Source organism: Marmota marmota, unplaced genomic scaffold, assembly GCF_001458135.2.
Source record: "Marmota marmota marmota unplaced genomic scaffold, marMar, whole genome shotgun sequence".
Classification (NCBI taxonomy): domain Eukaryota; kingdom Metazoa; phylum Chordata; class Mammalia; order Rodentia; family Sciuridae; genus Marmota; species Marmota marmota.
In genome coordinates, this window is record NW_025999982.1 from 10547165 (window position 1) to 10570578 (window position 23414).

General features: G+C 46.7%; 2 protein-coding genes across 6 annotated transcripts in view; both read left to right on the top strand.

Annotated features, from left to right (window-relative positions):
• Ptcra (pre T cell antigen receptor alpha) overlaps positions 1–5693 on the top strand; it is a 7674-nt gene extending 1981 nt beyond the window's left edge. For 2 of the 3 annotated variants that reach the window (XM_015487742.2, XM_048805330.1), the window contains 4 exons: positions 1964–2023; positions 2459–2779; positions 4119–4163; positions 5207–5679. In XM_015487742.2, coding sequence (XP_015343228.1) covers positions 1964–2023; positions 2459–2779; positions 4119–4163; positions 5207–5472 — 692 coding nt within the window. In that variant the 3' untranslated portion in view covers positions 5473–5679. Of the gene's footprint in view, positions 1–1963; positions 2024–2458; positions 2780–4118; positions 4164–5206 lie in introns of all 3 variants that reach the window. The other variant, XM_048805331.1, reaches the window with a different exon arrangement.
• Positions 5694–11767: 6074 nt separating this feature from the next.
• On the top strand, positions 11768–21981 carry Cnpy3 (canopy FGF signaling regulator 3). 3 transcript variants are annotated; one of them, XR_001503739.2, is made up of 7 exons: positions 11768–12182; positions 17721–17844; positions 18609–18666; positions 18769–18865; positions 20532–20654; positions 20859–20976; positions 21276–21321. XR_001503739.2 is itself a non-coding variant. In XM_015487746.2 (6 exons), the coding sequence occupies exons 1-6, from the start codon at positions 12032–12034 to the stop codon at positions 21497–21499; spliced, it is 837 nt and encodes a 278-aa protein (XP_015343232.1). In that variant the 5' UTR covers positions 11890–12031; the 3' UTR covers positions 21500–21981. The 3 variants fall into 3 exon arrangements, 2 of the variants coding, with proteins under 2 accessions (XP_015343232.1, XP_048661301.1); XM_015487746.2 differs by lacking the exon at positions 18609–18666 and having other exon boundaries at positions 11890–12182; positions 21276–21981; XM_048805344.1 differs by lacking the exons at positions 11768–12182; positions 17721–17844 and having other exon boundaries at positions 18648–18666; positions 21276–21981.
• The last annotated feature ends 1433 nt before the right edge of the window (positions 21982–23414 follow it).

The following is a 23414-nucleotide window of genomic DNA, read 5'->3' on the forward strand; positions in this document are numbered from 1 at the left end:
AAAAAAAAAAAAAAAAAAAAAGGCTGGGGATGTGGCTCAATGGTCCAGTGCCCCTGAGTTCAATCCCTGCCCCCCCCCAACAACAACAACAAAAAAACTTGCTGAGGCTGGCCTCAAACTTGCAATCCTCCTACCTTGGCCTCCAAAATCACTGGGATTACAGGCGTACACCACTGCACCAGGCTATCATCTGAAGCATTTCTTTTCTTTTCTTTTTCTTTAAGCACTGGGGGTTGAACTCAGAGGGACTTTGCCACTGAACCATATTCCTGGCCTCCTTGTCCCCCCACCCCTTTTGTTTTGTTTTGGTACTAGGGAATGAACCCAGGAGCATTTAACCACTGAGCCACATCCCCAGCCCTTTTTTGTATTTTATTTTGAGACAGACTCTCAGTGACTTTGAACTCACAATCCTCTTACCTCAGCTTCTCAAGCCACTGGGATTACTGGCATGGCTCCTTTTTACTTTTATTTGAAATTTGTTGTGTAGAACCTCACTAAATTGATGAGTCTTCCCTTGAATTTTTGATCCTCCTGCCTCAGAGTATCAGGTCCTCGGGATTATAGAGACATGGGCAATCATGCCCGTCTCTGAGGCATTTCTTTAATCTGGATACACTTAACTCAGGTGTAAATTTGTTTATAGATGTTACATTTGAGCTTTTATTTATATGAACGAATTTCTACTAAAAAATAACATTTTGTTATATCTTAAGTGATTCATCTTTACTGAAAATAATAAGATTGTGGAAAATCAGGACTATTTTGGAAAATATAGGATAGATGTTTGCAGTACCCACATGACTCATTTTTTAAAATTTGAAACAACTGGGATTGTGGCTCAGTGGTAGAGCGCTTGCCTAGCATGTGTGAGGCACTGGGTTGGATTCCTAGCACCGCATGTAAATAAATGAACAAAATAAAGGTTCATCAACATCTAAAAAAGAAAGAAAGAAAGAAAAAGAAATAACAGACCTAAACTTTAAATGAGTAAATTGTACGATGTGTGGCTTAAATATAGATAAAGCTGTTTAAAAATGGGGTGGGGAGAGCAAGGTCTGGTGGCGCAGGCCTATAATCCCAACAACTCCAGAGGCTGAGGCAGGAGGTTCACAAATTTAAGACTAGCCTCAGCAACTTAGTGAGACCTTAAGCAATTTACTGAGACCCTGTCTCTAAGTAAGTAAGTAAGTAAATAAATAAATAAATAAATAAAAATAAAAAGGGCTGCGGATGTGGCCCAGTGGTATAGTGTCTCTGGATTCACTACCTATTACTGCTTCCCCCCCTCAAAAAAAAAAAATGTTAGCCAGGAGTGGTGGCTCAGGCCTGTAATCCCAGCGACTCTGGAGAAATAGGAGGATCAGCCTCAGCAATTTAGCTGGGCCCTAAGCAACTTAGTGAGACCCTGTCTCTATATTAAAAATAAAAAGATCTGGGGAAGTAGCTCAGTGGTAGAATGCTCCTCTAGCATGCACAAAGCCTTGGGTTTGATCCCTAGCATTACAAAAACAGGGCTGAGTATGTGACTCCATGGCAGAACACTTGCCCAGTGTGCACGAGGCTCTGGATTTAATTCCCAGCAATGAAAAATAAATAAACAAAACAAGAGGCTGACAGGAGGATCGCGAATTCATGGCCAGTGTCAGCCACTTAGTGGCTGTCTCTAAATTAAAAAAACAAACAAACAAAAAAAAAAACCTGTCTCTAAATTAAAAAAAAAAAGAGTTGGGGTTGTAACTCAGAGATAGAACATCCCTGGGTTCAATCTCTAGTACCTCCCCCACAAGACAAAAGGAAAGAAAAGAAAAAAAGATGGAGATTTCAGATGTTCAGGAAATAACTGGGAATAATACAAATAACAAACAAACAAATAAAAACAAACCACCCATGCACATTCCACCCAGATTAGCAAATTGTTAACATTTTGCCTATTTGAATCAGATCTTTGATCTTATTCCAGGGCCTGTTTCCTTCCCTTCCTTCCCGGAGGTAACCACTCTCCCAAGGCTGGCACAACATGGTATTATGATAAGTGTTTGTTTATGTATCTGCTGTCTTTCCCATGGGACTGAGTTCCTTAAGCCAGGGACAATGTCTTACGCAAAATTATATCCTCAGTACTGGGAATAGAAAAGAGATCAGATATGATATATGGGTAGGCAGAAAGGTAAATTGATGGGCAGCCATAGAGATGGAAGATAGAATAGATGAAGGAGGGATGAATGGTGGAATAAAGGAGGGATAAATAGTTGGGTGGATGAAAGACTGTATTGATGGGGGGGAAGGAAGGTTAGATAGGCAAATGCAAACAGGGAGGGATGCATGCAAAGAGGGTGGCTAAGTAGAAGGATAGGTGGGTGGATGGTGATGGTGGGAGAATAAATGGAAAGATAGAAACCTAGAGCCCTACCCTACAATGAGATGTGCCTCCATTAGGTGCTGTGCTCTCTTGCAGGTGTGTCTGGCACGCCCTTCCCTTCTCTGGCCCCACCTATCACACTGCTGGTGGATGGAAAGCAGCAGACACTGGTCATCTGCCTGGTCCTTGATGTCACACCCCCTGGCCTTGACAGCCCTATATGGTTCTCAGGCAGTAATGGCAGCGCACTGGATGCCTTCACCTACGGTCCTTCCCCAGCAGCAGATGGCACCTGGACTAGTTTGGCCCAGCTGTCCCTGCCCTCTGAGGAGTTGGCAGCCTGGGAACCTTTGGTCTGCCACACTGGGCCTGGACCTGGGGGCCAGAGCCAGAGCACACAGCCCCTACAGCTGTCAGGTGGGGATGGAGTCTGGGTTCCTCTGGATGCTCCTTGTCCCCTTCCACACATCCTGGAGCTGGGTGGGAGGGAAGACCGACTCTAAGTCATGGAGGCATAAAGGGTTTTCAAGTGGAAACCATCCAGGCCTGGGCTGAGGACAGACTGACCTCAGAGCCGTGAGTCTTGGGGTTTGCAATTGTGATATTTCAAATCCAGACTCTGAGGCATCACTGCCAAGAGATAATAATAGATAATAACTCCTTCTCCCTCCTAGAAAGTTATTTGTGTGTGTGTGTAAGCATACCCTCAAATAATAATTAAATGATAAATCTCTATCACTTTTTTTTTCAGCAACCCAGGGGTGCTCTACCACTGAGCTACATCCCTAGCCCTTTTTATTTTTTTATTTTGAGACAGGGTCTTGCTATGGTGCCCAGGCTAGCCTGGAACTTGTGACCCTCCTGCCTCAGCCTCCTAAGTCACTGGGATTCTGAGCACGTGCCACCATGCCCTTCTCTGAATTACTTATTGCTGAGAGCCACGGCCGAGTCTGTATGGCCCCTGGCATTTTGCCAACAGTATCGATTGACAGGCGAGGCATTACTATCCGCCTCTGCCGCAACTTTTGAGTTCTCGCACTATTTTGGAGTTCTCGTGGGGATTTCCGGGGATTCCCCTAGAGTTCCCATTGGTTGGGGAAGTGCAGGAGGAGGGATTTCCGGGGGAGATATTTCCGGCTGGGGGTTCCTGGGCGAGCCGCCTGGCGTTCGGGAGGATTCCCCAGGAGCTGTGTGAAGTGTTTTCCTGCAGTTCAAAAATAAAGTTTGTTCCTGCTTCAGTGGCTCCTGATTTGTGCCCAGCCAGACTGCGGCAACTTATTATTTACTCTCTGCCAGACACTGTTCTAAACACTTCCCATTTATGAAATAGATAATATTATTGTCCCCATTTATGCACACAGACACAGGGTGGTTAAGTCACATGGCTGTGGTAGGGTCTTATTATTACTGACCAGATAACTGACCCCATCTTTCTGGATGATCTCATTTTGGGCATCTCCTAAATGGGAATGTTGAATAAATGCCCTGCCTTCCAAAGCAAGCGGCTGTGAAGATGCTTAGGCACCTTGGCTCCCCACCCCCCAGAACAGGAATGGTGGGCTGAGGGGATCTGGGACCCTCAGAGGACTTGCAGCAGCTTCTGCTATGGTGCATTTTTTTAATGTGCCCTGAAAGCCACCACCTCCATGCCAGGACAGAGGCATAGAACAGGGGCCTGGGTGTGCAGCCCCTGAGCAGTGCTCCAGGGTGCATGGTCCATCCCAGAAGAACTCACTCCCCTCTCCTTGGATGGCAGGAGAGGCTTCCAGAGCCAGGACCTGCTTCCAGGATCCTCTCAGGGGTGAGTACTTGGGCACAGGGTGATATAGACTGGGAATAAATGATGGGGACCAGGACCTTGGCCTGCGTGGAGCACTCCGTTCTGACCTGATATGTTCATGGGTGTATGTGGGGTAGCTAGTGTCTCATAAAGTGGTGGCCTTGCTGGGTTGGGGTACTGGCTAGCCTGGACCTCAGTCTACCCTATCTGACCAGATAACTGATGTTAAGAGTGAATCCTCTGGCCCCAGCCTAATTTCTGGACATCAGTTGAGAAGCACAGGTGAGTGCCAATAGAAGGGTCCTTCATGGCTCCTTGGGCAGCCTGAGAGTGGACTCAGCAGCCCGGAGAGTAGACTCAGGGAGAGCCTGTGTAAATGGGAAACTAGCTGGAGTAGTTGACTGAGAGTCTTAAAGTCTATTTCTTGACCAAATTAAAAAATTTGGTGGGATGTGGGGGTGGTAGTACGGGGGATTGAACTGAGGGGCACTCGACCATTGAACCATCTCCCCAGCCCTATTTTGTATTTTATGTAGAGTCAAGGTCTCACTAAGTTGCCTAGCGCCTTGATTTTGCTAAAGCTGGCTTTGAACTCGAGATCCTACTGCCTCAGCCTCCTTAGCTGCTGGGATTATAGGCGTGGGCCACTGTGCCTGGTCAAATAAAAAACTTTGAACTAGTTTAGTCTGTACACCAAATTGTTAATTCCTGCCAGCTCACCCCCAACTTTGGGGGAAGAAAATAAAATGAGGGACAGGAAGGTATTTATTATTACCAATAAGAAATGAGGACTTTCCCTTGAGGAGGGGGCAAAGCAGAAAGCAGAGCTGGCCTGGTGGCATATGCCTGTAATCCCAGCAGCTCAGGAGGCTTAGGCTGGAGGAGCATAAGTTCAAAGCCAACCTCAGCAAAAGCAGGGTGCTAAGCAGCTCAGCAAGACCTTGTCTCTAAATAAAATACAAAATAGGGCTGGGGATGTGTCTCGATGGTCAAATGCCCCTGAGTTCTACCCCACATACACCAGGGGACTTCTCCAGGTTCCTCACCCCCTCCTCTCTGCGCAGGGGCTGGGACACTTGGCCAGGCCCTCTGGCTGGAGGCTCTTCGGCTGCTGCTGTTCAAGCTGCTGCTGTTTGATGTGCTCCTGACCTGCAGCTGCCTCTTAATGCAGCCCCCAGCTGCCACCACCTGCACTTGCGGAGGGACTTCAGATTGTAAGCACACCCAGCCTGCCCAGCCCATGCTGAACTGCCATATGGGTCGGGAGCACAGGAACTCTGGCCTCCAGGAGGGGACTTTCTCACGGAGCTGGACCTGGCACTCACCCTGAGCCCTCAGTGTTCCTTCCTCAAGTCTTGGAGTTTATTTTTTGTTTTGTTTTTTCTTTTTTATGTGACCCGCCTTCTCCTGTAGACTGGAGCTTTTCTCTTCCCCCTCGGACAGAGGGCTTTCCCAGGATAAAGGCTGTGACTCTCATCAGACAGAGCCCCTGAGGGTGGGGATCTGCCCAGTCTCTGGAGCATTTTGGGTTCAGATAACTAAGCACAATTAAAGAATTTAAATGATACAGCAGATGAAAAATATTTTAATTCATGTGTGTGGGGGCGGCAGATTAGAGGAAGAAGAAATCTGAAAGGCTCTCTTGAGGAAGAGGGCTTCCTGAGAGTGACAGCCTGGGAATTGGGGGGGGTTGGGGGATGGGGGAAGCTGTCTCCTCCCCCAGTCAGGTTCTGGGCAAGGTTCCCTCTCTTCTCCTTACCCTGGCCCAGCCTCTGTAAAAGGGTAGGGCAGGGAGCCCAGGAACCCAGGGAAATGAATGCTGGTCTTAAAAGTCTTGTACAGACTCGACAAATGTGAACTGGGCCAGGATTCCTGGGGAACAGGATCATGTTGATGATAGGAGTATCAGATGGTAACTCCAAATTTACACATTATCAATTAGTTAAGGGGCATTCATTATTCATTTGACAAATATTCATTGAGCATCAACTATAACCAGGTGTTAAATAGATTTAGCATTTTTTTATTGTTGTTGTTTTGTTTTGCTTTGTTTCCTAAAGAGGAATTCTTATAGAACATGAAGTTTCTACAGAGGAGTATGACCTGTGTGTCCCTGATTTCTCCAGCGCTGACAAGAAATCCAGCCTTTTCTGAGAGTTCTTCTCCACTAATCACTCCTAAAATCTAAGCACTCTCAAGAGAATCCAGATGTCCCCTGGGCACCACAGGACAGTCTATTGGATCAATGACACTCCTGTAGTCTTCCTTCCCCCAAGTGGGGGATGGGAAACCATGCCTCAATATCTCCTCACAGATGATGTCAGTGATACCCCAATTTCCCAGAGCCTCTGTGCACTCTTAGCTGCTGTGCAATGGAGACCCTCACTGTCTGCTCCACTGCTCATCTTGTTGGAGCAGGGGGAGAGGGGTTCCACAGCTCTGGGGGATAAATGTATCCACCAACCCTACAGGGCCTGCTCCTTCCCTGGCACCCAGACTGAAGGAAGCATGGGCTGTATCCAGGGAAGGGTCTATCTGAAGCCTCAGACTTTTTCTAGCCATTATATCTTCTCAGCTCTCAGCCCAGATGCTGAGCCTAGGCTTTCTTTCAGCCACTCTTATTATTTTTTAATTATTTTTTAATTTATATATGGCAGTGGAATGCATTATTCTCAGCCACTATTTATCGGTTCCAGAAGGAGGGCGTCCCTTAGCTTCAACTCCTCTCTCCATCTTACCCAATTCCCAGTCCTGCCCTACCCAGCTTGTCAATTTCCCACTGTGGCTGGCTTAATATCATCTCCCAAGAGGGCTTCTGGGCCTAGGGAAATCAAAGCCCATGGCTGACCTCTGAACCTCTCCAGGTCTTATCAAGTCTAGAGAGAACCTCAGGAGGATGCCCTGATCCTTGTACTGTGGAATTCCACATGCCACAGCTCGGCCTATTCAAAATGTCTTGTCACATACACATTTTTTTTTTTTAGTATTTATTCTTAAGTTTTAGGTGGACACAATATCTTTATTTTACATTTATATGGTGCTGAGGATCGAACCCAGTGCCTCATGCATGCTAGGCAAGCACTCTACCACTGAGCCACAACCCCAGCCCTCATTCTAGAACATTTCTTAATGTTTATTTAATGTCCCCTATATGTATGTGCATATATGTGCCAGATGGGTTCCAAATGTATTGCAAGTGCAAATAACAGTTCATCAATCCCTGTCATCTTCATCAACCTGTAAGAAAGGCTCTCTCACACTCTCATCATGCATAAAAAGACACTGAGCCACGGGCTCCTCTGACCTACCCTGGGTCATAAAGCTCAGCACAGGGTCTGAAACCCACAGAACCCACAGCCTGACTCCAGCATCCACAGTTGGACCACTGTCTGCTGTTGGTGGAGGAGGGCTTGTGGCTTTTCTTAGGAACTGCAGACCATGGATCCCAGACCAAGGTATAGATACAGGTGTCCCAGCCGCCCCTCTGTAGTATAGGAGGCACTGGTTGTCCAGTTATAGAGCTCATGGAAGCACTGGGTAGTGTGCCTTGTGCTTTAGGGAAAGAAGCTCTATTGTTCTTGCACACCTTAGGTTCCTGCTGTAAGCCTTCAAGGAGGCCTCTGTTTGGTGGCTGTTCCTGAAGTCCAGTCCCACCCTCTGTACATTCATTTGCTTATTTGCTTGCTCCTCTATTGAGCATCTGCTACATGCCAGGCACAGGGCCCTTGCTGGGATACAAAGACAACCAGGGTTGACACCATCCCTGCCTCCTCAGAGCAAGTGGACAGATTTGGCTGAGTGGTGGAGTCCTTTATCACAACATTGAAATCCTCAACCTCATATCTTCGTGAAGCCAGATGCCCAAGGGCAACCTGGTTGGCCTTCTGTCCAACAAGGCCAGCCTCCATGGTGAAGCCCTGGGGTTGCCCTTATCTGCTCTCTGCCTCTATGACAGGCTGGCTGGCTCAGGTCTGGGGTTGGCTCCTCTGGGGGGTGCAAAGCTCCTGTATGGGTCTTGCCTCCTCTGGGGCTTTTCAGTCTTCCCCTCATGTGTTTGCTTGGTTTAGCACACTGGGAGCCAGAAAGTTAACAGGATTCCTCAGACACTCCAAGGGAAAATTCAGCATTAACATGTGAAGAGTGGTGCTCGATATGCAATAGGCACCCAAGAAATGTCTGTCCAGTTGATTCAAATGAGAAATGACTGAATATTCCTGTTAGCTACTAATTCACAAATGATCTGTTAGGCTACTTTAGGAAATACCTACTTTTTAAAGAAGGTGATGAATACTTAATTACAGTTGGCTTATTGTCAGAACATCTCTGAGAAAGGCTAGTGCCTTGCCCCATCCCTGCTTGTCAAGGTGGTTAATGCTAGTGCCTTGGGTCAGTGGTAGGCAGGGCTGGAAAAGATGAGCTCAACAAGACAAAGCAACTTAGGAAGCTGAAACTCCATCGCTGTTTCTGCTGTTTTGGGTCTCCTGAATTCCTCAGTGCTCTGCGTGGCCAGCTCTGTGTCTCCAAGATCCAGCACTGTTGGCTTCTTCCAGCAGATCCCTGGGTGTCAAGACCACCCACTGGGAATGGAGGGCTGACCACTTCCTGGGCAGACAATTGGGAGTGCTGTACCCTGTCATTCCCTGCTCCTAGGGTCTGGGCTGTGCTGCCCTGCCCCACCTCTCCCTGAGCTTCATCTCCCTGTCCATCCAGAGCTTTAAACACTTGAAACCTCAGGACCTTCTCCATTTCCATGCTATCTGTGGGAGTGACCTCAGCATTGGTCACACCTGCAGCCCAGCACTGGGTTGTCTTTGCACATAGACTGTGCCCCCTGCCTGGATTTAGGGTGGACCTGTGGCTGTGAGGACACAGGAATCCAAGAAGGACTCAACCACACTTATTAAGTACTTGTGGATTAATTAAAGCAAATCATTAAGTTTGTTCTGCAGAACTTAGGGCTCTTGCTTATGTGTGAAGTTTCCATAGCCCACCATTCAATGCTGAGGTCAAATGGTTACTTTTGCGGGTCTCTTGGCAATCCCTGAGTCCACAACAGTGGGGCATTATGGGGAAGCAGGTTGGGAGCAAAACTGATAGTTCTGCTTTCTCTGCCCTCATGGTCCCCATGAGGCTCCATTCTTACACTCATGCTCCAGGATGTCACTGCTACCTATCAGGGGAACTTCTCTGCTTCTAAAAGTCCTGCCTTCTGAGCAAATGTGTCTGCTTTCTACCTTATGTCATCGGTACTCCTGACAAAGGCTGGATTTTGAATCAGTGAGTCCATGGCCACAAATCTTTACTGAGACAGGATGGATGGACTAAGACACCCAGACCCAGAATGCTTCCCCTCAGTGACTTCTTTTGGGGATGTATGCTGGTGTGAAAGGGCCAAGATGGAACCTAGGACCTTTAATGAGATTGTTTTGGGTGGTAAGCTATTCTAGAGGAATTTAGATATGAAAGCCATATTAGTGTCCTATTCTCTATGGGCAAAGGACATGCACCACTGGCTGCCCACCCCCCACATTCCTAACATCACTTCCTCGCTGTTCTGACAGAGTGTCACTATGTGACACAACATACTTTTCTGCCTGCTGTGGAGGTGGTGGCTGTTGGGAGTCTCCCTGAGAACTCCCTGGGCCTTTCAAATATGGCGGTGGGCAAATTCCCAGTGGGCGGCTAGAACTCCCTGGGCCTTTCAGATAAGGAGCCCCTAATGCAACATGGTGGCGGGCAAGTTGCCAGTGGGCAGATAACAAGTTGTTTTGAAAACCTTCTAATTGGCCCTCCCGTCTTCCGTACTCGTGGACAGTTCGTGCCCCTTATGAATCTTATGCAGGGCGGATGTGCGTGCACTGTAGGTGATGACCTGACCTTTACTATGATTGGCCCCGGGAGCTTCCTGGTTTAAGATAACTGACTCTCACTTTCTATATAAGCTAGCACCAGCTTGCAGTAAAGTGCTTCATCTTTGTCACTGCTATCTGTGTGTGTGCATTTTAATCTCCAACGACTAACCTTGGCCTTTCAGTGACCCCTCACCCCCACCCTGTGACTGCAGCCCCCTGGGGCCTATCAACACCAGTACAGTGGCAGCCATCCAGTCTGTGCTGAAGCTGAGCAGTTGCTGAGGTTGGACTGTGTCATTCAGGTGCTCGGTTATGTCTAAAAACTTTGCAGGAACATGCCTCTTTTGCTGGAGGTGGCATCGTTTGCCTGCAAAATGACCCCATTTCTGAACAATGGCGGCAGATGTCAGGGAGCCCTGGGCGAGTCACTCATGACGGACAGCAGAGTGACCACAGAATCCCGGGTGGGCTAATGGTGTACATGGCAAGAGCAGCAGAAGAGGTTACAGTTGTTTTAAGCAAGAAGTAAGACCAGAAAATGACAAGTCAAAGTCTTGGGCTTCAGTCCTTTGAAGTTTTCATAAAGTAATAAAAATATCCAACTGCTAGGAAGGAAACATAAGGAACTGGGAGAAAGAATTTTATGGGCAAAAATGCAACTTGCAGACAACTTCCCAGAGAAACAGGATTGATCTGTGTGTATTCCCAGGACACTGAAGCAACCCCTAGGACCCAGAGTGTCTTTTTTTTTTTTTTTTTTTGGTATCTGGGATTGAACCCAGGGGTGCTTCACCACTGAGCCATATCCCTAGCCCTATTTTGTATTTTATTTAGAGACAGGGTCTCACTAAATTGCTTAGCACCTCACTAAATTGCCAATACTGGCTTTGAACTCATGATCTTCTGCCTCAGCCTCAAGAGGAGCTGGGATTACAGGCATGGGCCACCGCGCCGGCCAAACCCTTTTTTTAATGATACAGCAGAGAGGGTCTAACTATCTCCTTGTGCCAGGCACCCTGTTGTTGCTGGGGAGGTGGGAGGGATATGCATTTGCTCATTAGCCAACTTCCTGCCCCTGGGAGCTCTGAACCTAAAGAAATAAATAATAGGACAGTAAAAGGAACTGAGTACACACTGAAAAGAAAATTTCTTTATGTTCTGCCATCTGCTCCATAAGCTTTAATTCCATTAAATGATTTGAGCTTCCCCCAAATAGGCCAGTCTCTCACAGCACAAGGATCACTTGGTCATCAAACAAATGGAAACTGTGGTTCGGAGAGGAAGTTACTTATTATAGTTCTCACTAGGACAAATACAGGGTTACTGAGCATTGGAGACTGAGTAGTCCTTCTCTCACCCGGTGGGCCTACTAGGGTGGCCTACAACAATAACGAAATTTAAAGGCAGGTGCTGCGGGCGGGGAGAAGTACTGGGGATTGAAATGAGGCAAATTATATTCCATTATTATATGTATGATTATGTCCAGAAGAACCCCAATAGTATGTATAACTATAATGCAGTAATAAAAACAATTAAAAAAAAAAAAAGCAGGTGGTCAATAAGAGTTTGGGGCTTTATGAATCCAAGAGGGAAGTGACGTTTAAGGTGGCGGAGGAAACCAGGAAAAAAGTCTTCCCCGAGCTCCCAGGGCCAATGTGTCCGAACTAGCCCACTCAGAGCCTGGGTCAGAGTCCTCCAGCCTCTCCCGGAGCTTCTGTTAGGGGGTGGGAAAAGATGTCGCCCTAGGTGGCTGAGGCCAACTCTCTTTTCTCTTATTGGCGGAGGCTTAAAAAAGATCGTCTTCCCATTCGCTAAAAGGCAAATCCCGAGAAGGCCCATTGGCTGGGTTGTCCGCGGGCCTTCGTCCGCTTTGAAGGCGGTCTGAATCAGCCAGAGGAGGGGGCGGCCAGGGGCTCGCTGTTGCTGTGGTTACGCTGAGGCACGTGTGCAGTCCCGGAAGCGGCTCGGGGAAGCTGCGGAGCGCGCGGCGCTGCAGGAAGCGCCGCCCGGTCCGCTCGGGTCGGGTCCGGCTGGGCCATGGATTTGTTACCCGAGCCCGCGCCCCGCTGTCTTCTGCTTTTCCCCTTGTTGCTGCTGCTGCTGCTGCAACTGCCGGCCCCGGAGCTGGGCCCGAGCCAAGCCAGGGCCGAGGAGACCGACTGGGTTCGACTGCCCAGCAAATGCGAAGGTGAGGGGGCGGGGCCCACGGGGTGTATCCTGCCTGAGGGGCGGGCTTGGGGGCGGGGCTCTCCCAGTAGAGTGGATGGATGGAGGATCCCAGGCTCTAGAGCGAGGTCTTAGCGTTCATTGAACCTTCGGTGTGCTTGGCACTGTGTTGGGCGCTGGGATGGAGGGGTGGACGAGAGGTTCCTTGATAGGGAGGTACCGGGCTTTGGGGGCCGGTGAGGAGCAGCTATTCTAGCCAGGAGATATTGGGCTGGAGGGAAGGATGTATCTAGAGGGGTCATAAGACTTCCCTAAGTCTTATAGGAAGCCTGCAGAGTAATTAGGCCAGGTGACAAGAAGTGGAGAGAGAGTAGCCTTCTCAGAGGAAACCACAGATGCAGAAGCAAATGCAGAGGCCTGCAGACTGGGAAGCAAAGGACGAGTTTTGAGGAACTGAAAAGCTCCATATGACTCATCTTGGGTGAAGAAGAATCTGATACTCCCTCTTTGTGTGGACAGACACTGCAACCTAATCTCTGTAGTAGTCTCTTGTCCCTGTCTCTTGTTCCATCTTTATTTACACAGTATCTATCAAGTCCTAATAAATTGTTTTTGAAGTACACATGATTAAATGAAGGGCCTGTGAGTGTGTGTTCAGGAAGGAGGATCTGAGGCCTAAGAGGTCACTTTAGGGCAAACACAGAGCTTGGGGGAGTTTAGTGAGGGAGAAAGATTTTATAAATGTGAAGACCCCAAGATATAGGGGTGGAAGCAGGACCTTGAGAAAGAGAGATCTGGGCAAAGATACAAAATTATGAAGGGCTCATCTCCCCCTGCCTTTTGTTTGTGTGTGGTGCTGGGGATTGTGGTGCTTGTGCATGCAAGGCAAGCACTCTACCAAATGAGCTAAATCCCCAGCCCTTTTCCTCCATTTTTTGAACTTAATACTCACTCCTTCCTTCCCACACTCTAGCCACAGGCTCCCCAGAAAGTTGGCTATAGATTCATTTTATTTTAATTCAAAGCTTGCACCAGGGCAGATGTTCCCTAAGTACTGGAAAGTGGGGGTGGGTGATTTGGAACACATAATCCTTCCATTTGAGGGATTGAAAATGAAATGCTAAAAGCCAGGCAGACTGATGGCACGCCTGTAATCCCAGCTACGTGAGAGGACAAGGTAGGAGGGTTGTGAGTTTGAGGCTAGCCTGGGCAGCATAGCATTCTCGATATTAAAAAAGGCTGGAGACGTATCTCAGTGGTAAAGGGATCTTGGGTTCAATCCTCAGTAACACACACACACACACACACACACACACAGGAGAAGTATCTCAGTGGTAAAGTGATCTTGGGTTCAATACTCAGCAACACACACACATACACACACACACACACACAAAAGAAAAACAGGAGACTGGGGTTGTGGCTCAGTGGTAGAGTGCTCGCCTAGCATTCATGAGACACTGGGTTCGATCCTCAGTACCACATAAACGTAAAATAAAGATATTGAGAGATGCTCCAGAGATGGCTGACCTCACCTCATGGGTAGGGCACCCAGTGTAGATCTAGCCTATGTCAAGATGCTTTCCTTCCACTCTTCCTCTAGTTCTAACTGATACACTTTGGTGTTTCACTTCCTTTTTGTTTGTTTTAATCTTATTCTGATACCAAGAAGCTCTTACTGTTTTCTTTTATAATTCTCATAGTCTGAAAAGCTCACATATTTTTCCTTAGCAGGCATTCACAGACTTGAAGCATAGAGCTGGCAAGGATCTTAGAAATCATTCTGAATAGCCTAATCTCATTTTGTAATTGGTGAAGATTAATTTACAAGGGATTTTCAGTCACAGAATGGCTTGGCAAACTCCAACCCTTAAGTTCCTCTTAATATTGCATTTATTTATATTTATTATTATTACACCTTTGTTATTAAACGCTGATTGTGTCTGGCCCACAAAGCTTGCCTTCAGGCTCAGTAACCTGAGTGGAACAGGTCCTGGCACAGAGGAAAAGAGAGTCTGCCCAGAAAAAGAGTGGGTGGATGTCTGTGAGGGTCTGCAGTCTGTGCCATGAGCTTCCTCCAGGTCTGGTTCTGAGGGATCCCAGAGGATGTATTGAAGAGGTAATGTTTGGAAGAGTTGGGAGGCAAGTTTGTGGTCAGTGGGTATAAGAGAGAAAGGATGTTCCAAATCTCCCTATTTCACCTCCTGGAATATTACATGTTGAGGGCGTGGGAGAAGGGGGCAGAGGAGCAGAAAAATGATGAACTTTTTCAGGACAGAAGAGGGGAGGGAGCCCAGATAGTTCTGGATGGAAATTCAGGGAGAGATGACCTCAATGCATTGTAGACTCTGAGATCACCAGCTTATAATTTGGAACTTTTGTGTGTTCCAAGTTCTCCAAGGCATCAGTTAATGTATTTGTTATAAAATTTCATCAAGCAAGCCTGCAGGGGATGTATTTATTTTTGTGTAAACTGGTTTTTGACCAAACTCTGCAATCAATGTTATAACAGTGCACCATGCATTTAGCCTGCAAACTATTCCATTCAGAGGCATCAGAAGCTGCTAGGCTACAAACACTGGCTCTATCAGCAGTATTTAATCAAGCATCCAACATGCACAGATACTCAGAGTAGAGCAATAGAGGAAAACAAAATCCCAATATGTGATGCCCCTTTAGGGACCTGTGTAGTCTATCTAGATGGAGAGACTCTTGAGATGACTGAGTCTCTTAGGGAGAGTGAGTTTTGCAGAGGCCCAGAATGAAATCAAGAGCAGATGGTGTTTTAGTCAGCTTTTTTGTCACTGTGACCAGAAGATATGACAAGAACAATGCAGAGGATGAAAAGTTTATTTGTGGCTCATAATTCAGAGGTCTCAGTTCATAGTCAGCCAACCCCGGGCCCAAGGTGAGGCAGGACATCCTAGTGAAAGGGTGTAGAGGAAGAAAGCAGCTCAGCACGTGGCAATCAGGAAGCAGAGAAAGACCTCTGCTCACCAGGGCCAAAATAGAGACCTTAAAGCCCCAAAGGCACACACCTAGTGACCAACCTCCTCCAGACACACCCTACCTGCATACAGTTACCACCCAGTTAGTCCATATCAATGGATTAAGCTATTGATTGGGTTATACCTATCCTAACCTAATCATTTTGCCTTTGAACATTCTTTATTTATTTATTTTTTTTGTATCAGGGATTGAACCAGAGGCACTCTAACACTAAGCCACATCCCCAGCCCTTTTTTAATATTTTATTTAGAGTTGCTTAGAGCTACTTTGCCCTGCCGAACAGTCTTGCATTGTCTCACAGATGAGCTTTTGGGGGGACACCACATATCCGAACCATAACCGATGGGGTGCTGGGATGTAGCTCAGTGTAGCATTTGCCTAGCAAGTGTTTAATCCTACCACCTGCCCGCCCCCGAAAGGAAAAAAAAACCTATTAGTCCAGGGTTTAATCCTACCGCCCCCCCCCCCAAAAAAAAAAAAACTATTAGTTCAGGAGGCTTCCTGGATGAGGAGGGTTTAATGTGACATAGGAGAGGACATAGAAGCCCCTAAAGGAGCATTAATCATTTTTTTTAGGACCCTATACCCTATAGATAGCACTCCTTATACAGTGGTAATTATTTATAACTTTGCTTCTTTACACTGAGTATATGGAAGAAGGAAGGGCCCTTATTTTCATCTATGTATCTCAAACAGTACCTGACACCCAGGAGTTACTTAATAACTGTTTGAGGAAGAGTGAGAGGAAATGAGAAAATAAATGTATGGAAACAGTAGGAATCAGGCCTCTCTGGAGGAGATGAAACGAATTAATTTGTCAGGAATATAGAGCTGGTGTTGAAACACATATGAAATCTAGTAATAAAACAACCATAAAAGACATTTTAGGAGGCTGGAGTTGTGGCTCAGCAGTAAAGTGCTTGCCTAGCACGTGGGAGGCCCTGGGTTCAATCCTCAGTACCACGTATAAACAAATAAACTAAAGGTATTGTGTCTAACTACAATTAAAAAATAAATATTAAGGGCTGGGGATGTGGCTCAAGCAGTAGCATGCTCGCTGGGTTCGATCCTCAATACCACATAAAAAATAAAATAAAGATATTGTGTCCACCTTAAAAAAAACCTAAAATATAAATATTAAAATAAATAAATAAAAATAAAAATAAATAAATAAATATATTTTTTAAAAAGACATTTTAGGGGGCTGGGGATACAGCTCAATGGTAGAGTGCTTGCCTCACATGCACAAGGCCCTGGTTCAATACCCAGTACCACAAAACAAAACAAAACAAAACAAAAAGACATTTTAGGGACAATTAGGCAAATTTTAATATGGACTATTAGATGATGTCAGAATTATTGTTAATTTTCCAACATTGTAATTGTTTTATGGTTACATAAAAGGTCCTTGTTCTTGGGAGGTATATGATGATATATTTAGGGATGAAATTTCATACTTTCAAATTGGGTTAGCAAAAACAATGTATATATTATTAAGATATATATTAGATATTGGAGAGAGATTATGGCAAATCATTAACTGTTGAATATGAGCAGAAGGATATTGTTATTCATTGCACTCTTTGAGCTTTTCCGTATGTGGGTTTTGTTCTTGTTTTTGGTAATGGGGATTGAATCCGGGGTGCTTTACTGCTGAGGTATATCAGTAGCCCTTTTTATTTTGAGACAGGGTCTCACTAAATTAATGAAGCAGTCCTTGAACTTGCAGTCCTCTTGCCTCAACCCCAAGAATAACTGGGATTACAGTTGTAGGCTACTGTGCTTGGCTACTACTTATTTATTTTGCTGTATTGGCGATTTAACCCAGGGGCACTCTACCACTGAGTCCTTTTTATTTTATTTTATTTTTAATTTAATTTTTTTTTTTTTTGGTTGTTGAGAACCTTTATATTTGTTTATTTATTTATGGGGCTGAGAATTGAAACTCAGGACCTCACATATGCTAGGCAAGCACTCTACCACTGAGCCACGACCCCAGCCCTCTTTTTATTTTTTACTTGGAGACAGGGTCTTGCTAAGTGGCCCAGGCTGTCCTTGAACTTGAGATCCTTCTGCCTCAGCCTCCTGAGTAGTTGAGATTATGGGCATGTAGCACTTCACCCAGTTTATGTATAACACTTTTATTTATTTAGTTGTTGATAGACCTTTATTTTTTTATTTATGTGTGGTGCTAAGAATTGAACCCAGTGCCTCACACATGCCAGGCAAGTGCGCTAGCAGGGAGCCCCATCCCCAGCTCTATGTATAACATTTTTAAAAGTAAAGTGATGAGGTGAGGGCAGTGTGAGGGGCATGACAGAAATGTAGTCAGGAGAATTCAGACCAAGAGTGAACATTGGACAGTAGATCTTCTTGGGGCCATTTTCATATATAGTGAACCCCATTTGGTGTCTGGTACTAGCTCCTTTCTTGCCTTGAGTATTGACTTAGCTCAGGCTAGGAAAGGACACCCACCTAGACTTGCTGAGAGCTGTCTCTGGTCGGAAGCTCCTGTAAACTCAGTGGGCTGTGGTGCATCTCCCTCCCGCAGTGTGTAAATATGTTGCTGTGGAGCTGAAGTCAGCCTTTGAGGAAACCAGTAAGACCAAGGAGGTGATTGACACGGGCTATGGCATCCTGGACCGGAAGGCCTCTGGAGTCAAATATACCAAGTCGTAAGTGAATGGGGACTCAGTGGCTTAGCCTGCTTTGTACCTGGTGGGGGGCAGGGTTGGGGGCTTGGCATTCCCTTTTCCCTTTCAGCTAGGCAAACCCACCACAAGGGAGTCAGCTCTGAGACCCAAGTGTGCCCACTGATTCTATTTCCAGCTAATTAGCTGACCTTTTTATAAATTTCTTTACTTCTCTGGGACTCAGATTCCTCATCTATAAAAGCAAGACTGATAGTACTATATTAGTGATTCAGAGACCAAGATTTCATGGACCAATGTAATTTACAAAAAAATTGAAGCTGGCATGGTGGTGCATGCCTGTAACCCGAGAGACTTGGGATTTGCCTTAAAAAAAAAAAAAAAATAGGGCTTGGGATGCAGCTTAAGGGTAGAGCACTTGCCTAGCATGTGCAAAGCCTTGGGTTCAATCCCCAGCATCACCCTCAAAAATAAATAAATAAATAAATAAAGTGGTGACATGCAATTATCAACTTTTTATTTTTATCTTGCCAAATATAAATATTAAACAAGAAAAACAACTTCTGTTAACTATGATCATTCTTTCAAAATGAAATGGTATTTTACCATCAAAATTTGATACATTTGGCTTTATTTAAGAAAACAAAAATTGAAATGGTAGAACACTTTCCTAGCATACGTGAGGCCCTGGGTTAGATTCCCAGTACTGCAAAAAATAAAGAAAAGGAAAGAAAGAAGGTCCTTCCCTTAGAGCTGTTAAAATGTTGTCTCTCTGGTCTGTGTTCCAGCATTTCAGAACCCCCATACCAGATGAACTATCTTCTTTCCAGCTCTGACTTCCCTTTGGTGAGATGCTCAGGTGTTGGGCAAACTGGGCTGGAGGGATGGACTACTAACCACTGGGACTGGGAGGAGAACTTAGTTCCTCTGGTACTGCTGTCTCGGCAGGGACTTACGGTTAATTGAAGTCACTGAGACCATTTGCAAGAGGCTCCTGGACTACAGCCTGCACAAGGAGAGGACCGGCAGCAACCGGTTTGCCAAGGTTGGCTTTGTGCTTGTCCTTCATCCCCTCTGAGGCCAGGCCTGTGTTGTATCTAAGTATGTCTGCTAGTGTGAGGGTGATTTGCAGATCATGTCTTAGGAGATGCCTCCCTTGTTACCTATTCCTCTTGGATTGCCATTTGCACTCCTCTCCTCCTGAGTGGCCTGACTTTTCTGTGGCATTAGACAAATTCATGATGGCCTGGAGCTGTCCATTAGGGTCCTGCCTCATTCATGGACATAGGCAGAAATGCACCAGCTGACAACTCCCATGGGGGTCTAAAACACTTGAGCAAAGAGGACGAAGCAAGGTATAGGATGTGCACATGTGGTTAGAAGGGAAGATCTTAGAAGACACTTGGGGATTGTGATTGCTTAGTTCCTCATCCATACCCTCATGGTAGCACTTCTCTAGACTCCTTCCAGTGTGCCTGTGTTACATTTGATTCACTTGCTGTGCATGATGCTTCTGTCTCTGGAAAGACATTGTTTATAGCAAGGCTGTTATTGCTTTTTCTCTACATCTTCAGTTCTTAGCATGTGGTAAGATAGTTATTGCCCACATTTGCCCCTTAAATTGCCTTTTAGTAAAAGAGGTAAACCCCTGGAATACCTAAGGATATGGTCTCAAGCAGCAGTAGTTTTAGGTTTTGTATTTAAAAATCAGAGGGCTGGGGATGTGGCTCAGTGGATGAATGTTTGCCAGCATGCACGAGGCCCTGAGTTTGACCCCAGCACTGCAAAAACATGAAATAACAGTAAAACTTGTGTGAGTTTAGCTAATAAATTCATGATTGATTTAATTTAAAAAATGTTTAAAAATTATTTTCTGTAGCACACAATTAGAAACAATCTATCTACCAGTAGATAGATTAAGATGGCCATACAGTGGGCTGTGAGGCAGCTATAAACCAAAGAATGAGGCAGCTATTTATGAGTTGAATTAAACTGATCTCCAAGGTATATTATTAAGTGAAAAAAAAGCAAGCTGCAAAATTGTGTATGATACACTATTTCTTGTTTGAGAAGCAAGAATGGGGAGAGGATATATTTGAATGCTTTTTTTGTTTGTTTTGTTTTTGGTGGAGATCAGGATTAAACTTGGGGCCTCCTCACATATGCTAAGCAATCAGTCTACTCCTGAGCTACCTCCCCAACCCCTGTATGTTGTATATGTGTGAATTAAATCTAGGATGATGGAGGAACTGGGTAATATGTTGTCCTGGGGATAAGACCAGGGTAGCTGGCAGAGATAGCTTTTATAGAGTAAAGTGTCTTTCCTGCCCTGCTATTTTCTTACAAAATAAAGACATAGGCGAGGAAGAACCTGGGCAGAGAGTGAGTCTGGGTATAGGGAGTAAGTGTGCCCAGCCACAGTGAAGGGAGGGAGCCAAGACAAACTTATTTCCTGAAAAGGAGTCTAAGTTCAAAGAACCTGAGGACAACAGCAGATCTCTTTGAAAGAATGAGGTGTAGGGAAGTAGGTCAGGGTGTGGGTGTGCAGGGGTGATGGAAAGCAGCCTGAGAGAGTGGAGAGGAAGGCGCCATTGAGGGCTAGATGTATTAGAGGCTTTTGATCTCTCAAGACAGGCCCTCAGACACCAGGGAGGGGAGGATGGGAGGTAGCAAAGATGCCTCTACTTCCCATGTCTGGTGGCCTCTTCCAGGGCATGTCAGAGACTTTTGAGACACTGCACAACCTGGTACACAAAGGGGTCAAAGTGGTGATGGACATCCCCTATGAGCTGTGGAATGAGACTTCTGCTGAGGTGGCTGACCTCAAGAAACAGGTATGGGCTTTTCAATCTGCTGTGCCAGATGGGCAGGTGGGATTGGGTCTACACTGAGGAAGGCCACTGATAGCCTGTGCTTCAGATTCCTCAGGCAGATCACCGCCACCCACTTATCTCCTGGTAGATGGTTGGCTTAGACCATTACCCCAGGAGTGGGTCAAGTGTGGGGCTTGGCCAATGTTCAGTGTTGTGAATTCACAGTGCGATGTGCTGGTGGAAGAGTTTGAGGAGGTGATCGAGGACTGGTACAGGAACCACCAGGAAGAGGACCTGACTGAATTCCTCTGCGCCAACCATGTGCTGAAAGGAAAAGATACGAGTGAGTCGGAGGGGAAGTGTAGGGATGAATTGTATCCTGTGTTCCCCCTTGGGAGGAGGGCAGGAGAGACAGAAGAGAGCATGGGTGATCTCTGTCCTCGGGATCTTGATGAGATATGACCAAAACCAATGCAGGATAACACAGATAACTGAGGCACTCCCAGAGGGGTACATAGAGGCGGGTGGCAGGGATGCTGTGTCGGCACTGATGTGGTTGCTACAGTGGCTCCCCAGTCAGTGTTGCTCCCCAGAAATCTGGTCCTGAGGTAGCTCTGTTGCGGTCTCTCTCTCCCTGCCTAGGTTGCCTGAAAGAGCGGTGGTCTGGCAAGAAGGGGGACACAGCTGCCCTAGGAGGGAAAAAGTCCAAGAAGAAGAGCAGCAGGGCCAAGGCCTCAGGCAGCAGGAGCGGCAGCAGCAAGCAGAGGAAGGAGTTGGGAGGCCTTGAGGGAGACCCCAGCCCCGAGGAAGAGGAGGGCATCCAGAAGGCATCCCCCCTCCCGCACAGCGCCCCTGATGAGCTTTGAGCTTCACCCAGCATACCAGATCTGAAGTCCCAAACCTCAAAGCTGAAGAGTCTGGGGCACGGCTCCAGCAGGCAAGATGACTCTCCTCCTGGCTTCAGCTCTTCCTGCCTCAGCTGTGCCCTTTTCCTGCCAAGGAAAGACAACAAGCCCTGAGAAGAACTCCAAGCAGCCTTGGTTAGCCCATGCCAGCTTTTTCCCTCTGCCATGAATTCCTCTTCTGACATGGGCTTCAGGCAGGTTTCAAGACTTCGAGGACTCCAGTGTGCACTTAGGAGGGCAGGTGTCAGAACTGGGCACCAGGACTAGAGTCCCTCCAGTCCCTGTGAGGAGGGTGCAGCCACCTCTACTCCTCTCATTTCTTCCCCCACAGGAAGTAAAACTGCAACCCCCAGAGCTCCCCTCCCTGCACCCCCTCCCATGGACACCCTGAGCTCTCCTTCCCACAGAAGAGGTTCACAGAGTAAAAACCTTTTGGCCTTTTGCTTCTGACTCCTGAGTCCTCTTCAGCCCTCAGAGGTGCCCTGGAGACCCTTGTTGCTCTATCTTGCCCCTCACCTTCCAGCCTTGGGGGCCGAGGGGAGCATGGCTGCCCCAACCCTGATGATTAAAGCTGAACTGTCAACTGTTGGGAGCAGCAAGGGCAGAGAGCACCTAAGGCTATTTTGAGTTGAGGAGTAGGCCTGGGCACAGGGTGAGGGTCAGCATGCTGTCCTTCAGCTGACTCACGGAGCAGTGGCAGCTGCCCTTGTTCTCCCTGACCTCCCAGCCACCAACCCCTCCTACCTCAAGCTGTGCATGTGTGTCCTGGGCACCTGGCTGCCCTCATTCCCTCCCTCTCTCCTGTCTCCCTGTCCCCAGCCTTTCCATTTGTTGTGCAAAGTATTTGCTGTTACCTTACCAGCTCCCGCCTCCCTCCCACCTCCATCTGGCCCTGCCTATTCTTGAACCTTGTTCCCTGATGACCACAGTTGGTCACTTGTCTCTGTTTTTTGTTTTTTTTTGGTTCCAGGGATTGAACCCAGCAGTACTTAACCACTGAGCCATATCCCCAGCCCTTTATATTTTTTATCTAAAAGAGGGTCTCGCTAAGTTGCTTAGGGTCTTGCTAAGTTGTTAAGGCTGGCTTTGAACTTGTGATCTTCCTGTCTTAGCCTCCTGAGCCACTGCACTCAACCTGTCCCTTTGCTCTTCCTAATTGTTGCATCTAGGGGCTGGGGATAGAGCTCAGTAGGTAGAGTGCTTGCCTCACATGCATAAGGCCCTGGGTTCAATCCCCAGCACCACAAAATAGAAAAAAGAAAAAAAAAGATTTCCATAACTGACACTCTGGTCTTCCAACAATCCCTTGTTAACACCACGTTCTCCAGGACTGAGGAGGAACAGGAAGGTTGGCCTCTAGAGAAGAGGAGAGGAGGTATAGGTGCACCCCAGTTGTCTGCTGGGCAGGGATTCAGATAGTTGGTAGCAATCGTGATGGTAATTGTATACTGCTTTAGTTTTAATACTTACAACACACTTGGGTGGTGGTTTATGGTAGCCCCATTTTGTACAAAGAAGAGAAAGTGGGCTTAGGTCAAGTGATGTGCCAAAGGTCTTACTGTTAATATTGCTAGGACTCAGACTATGGTTTTCAGATTTTAAGTCCTTTGTCTTTCCACTATCCACAGCTGTCTGGACCCCTTCCCTCAATACCTGGTCCTAGTAGTATAATTCATATAACTGGTTTGTTTTTTTGACCTTGACCCACCACCACCACCAAGACTCTTGTAAAAGGAAAATAAGAGCAGAGCACTGTGGTGCACATCTATGACCCTAGAGACTGGGGAGGCTGAGGCAGGAGGATAGCAAGTTTGAGATCTGCCTGGGCAACTTAGATCCTGTCTCAAAAAATAAGGGCTGGGGATGTAGCTCAGTG

Bases quoted from the DNA above. Each gene is read 5' to 3' on its own strand.
- Cnpy3 (XM_015487746.2), top strand. From the start codon at position 12,032: ATGGATTTGTTACCCGAGCCCGCGCCCCGCTGTCTTCTGCTTTTCCCC. The intron at 18,866-20,531 runs GTTGGCTTTGTG...GGCCTCTTCCAG, and splicing joins GCAGCAACCGGTTTGCCAAG to GGCATGTCAGAGACTTTTGA. The intron at 20,977-21,275 runs GTGAGTCGGAGG...CTCCCTGCCTAG, and splicing joins GCTGAAAGGAAAAGATACGA to GTTGCCTGAAAGAGCGGTGG.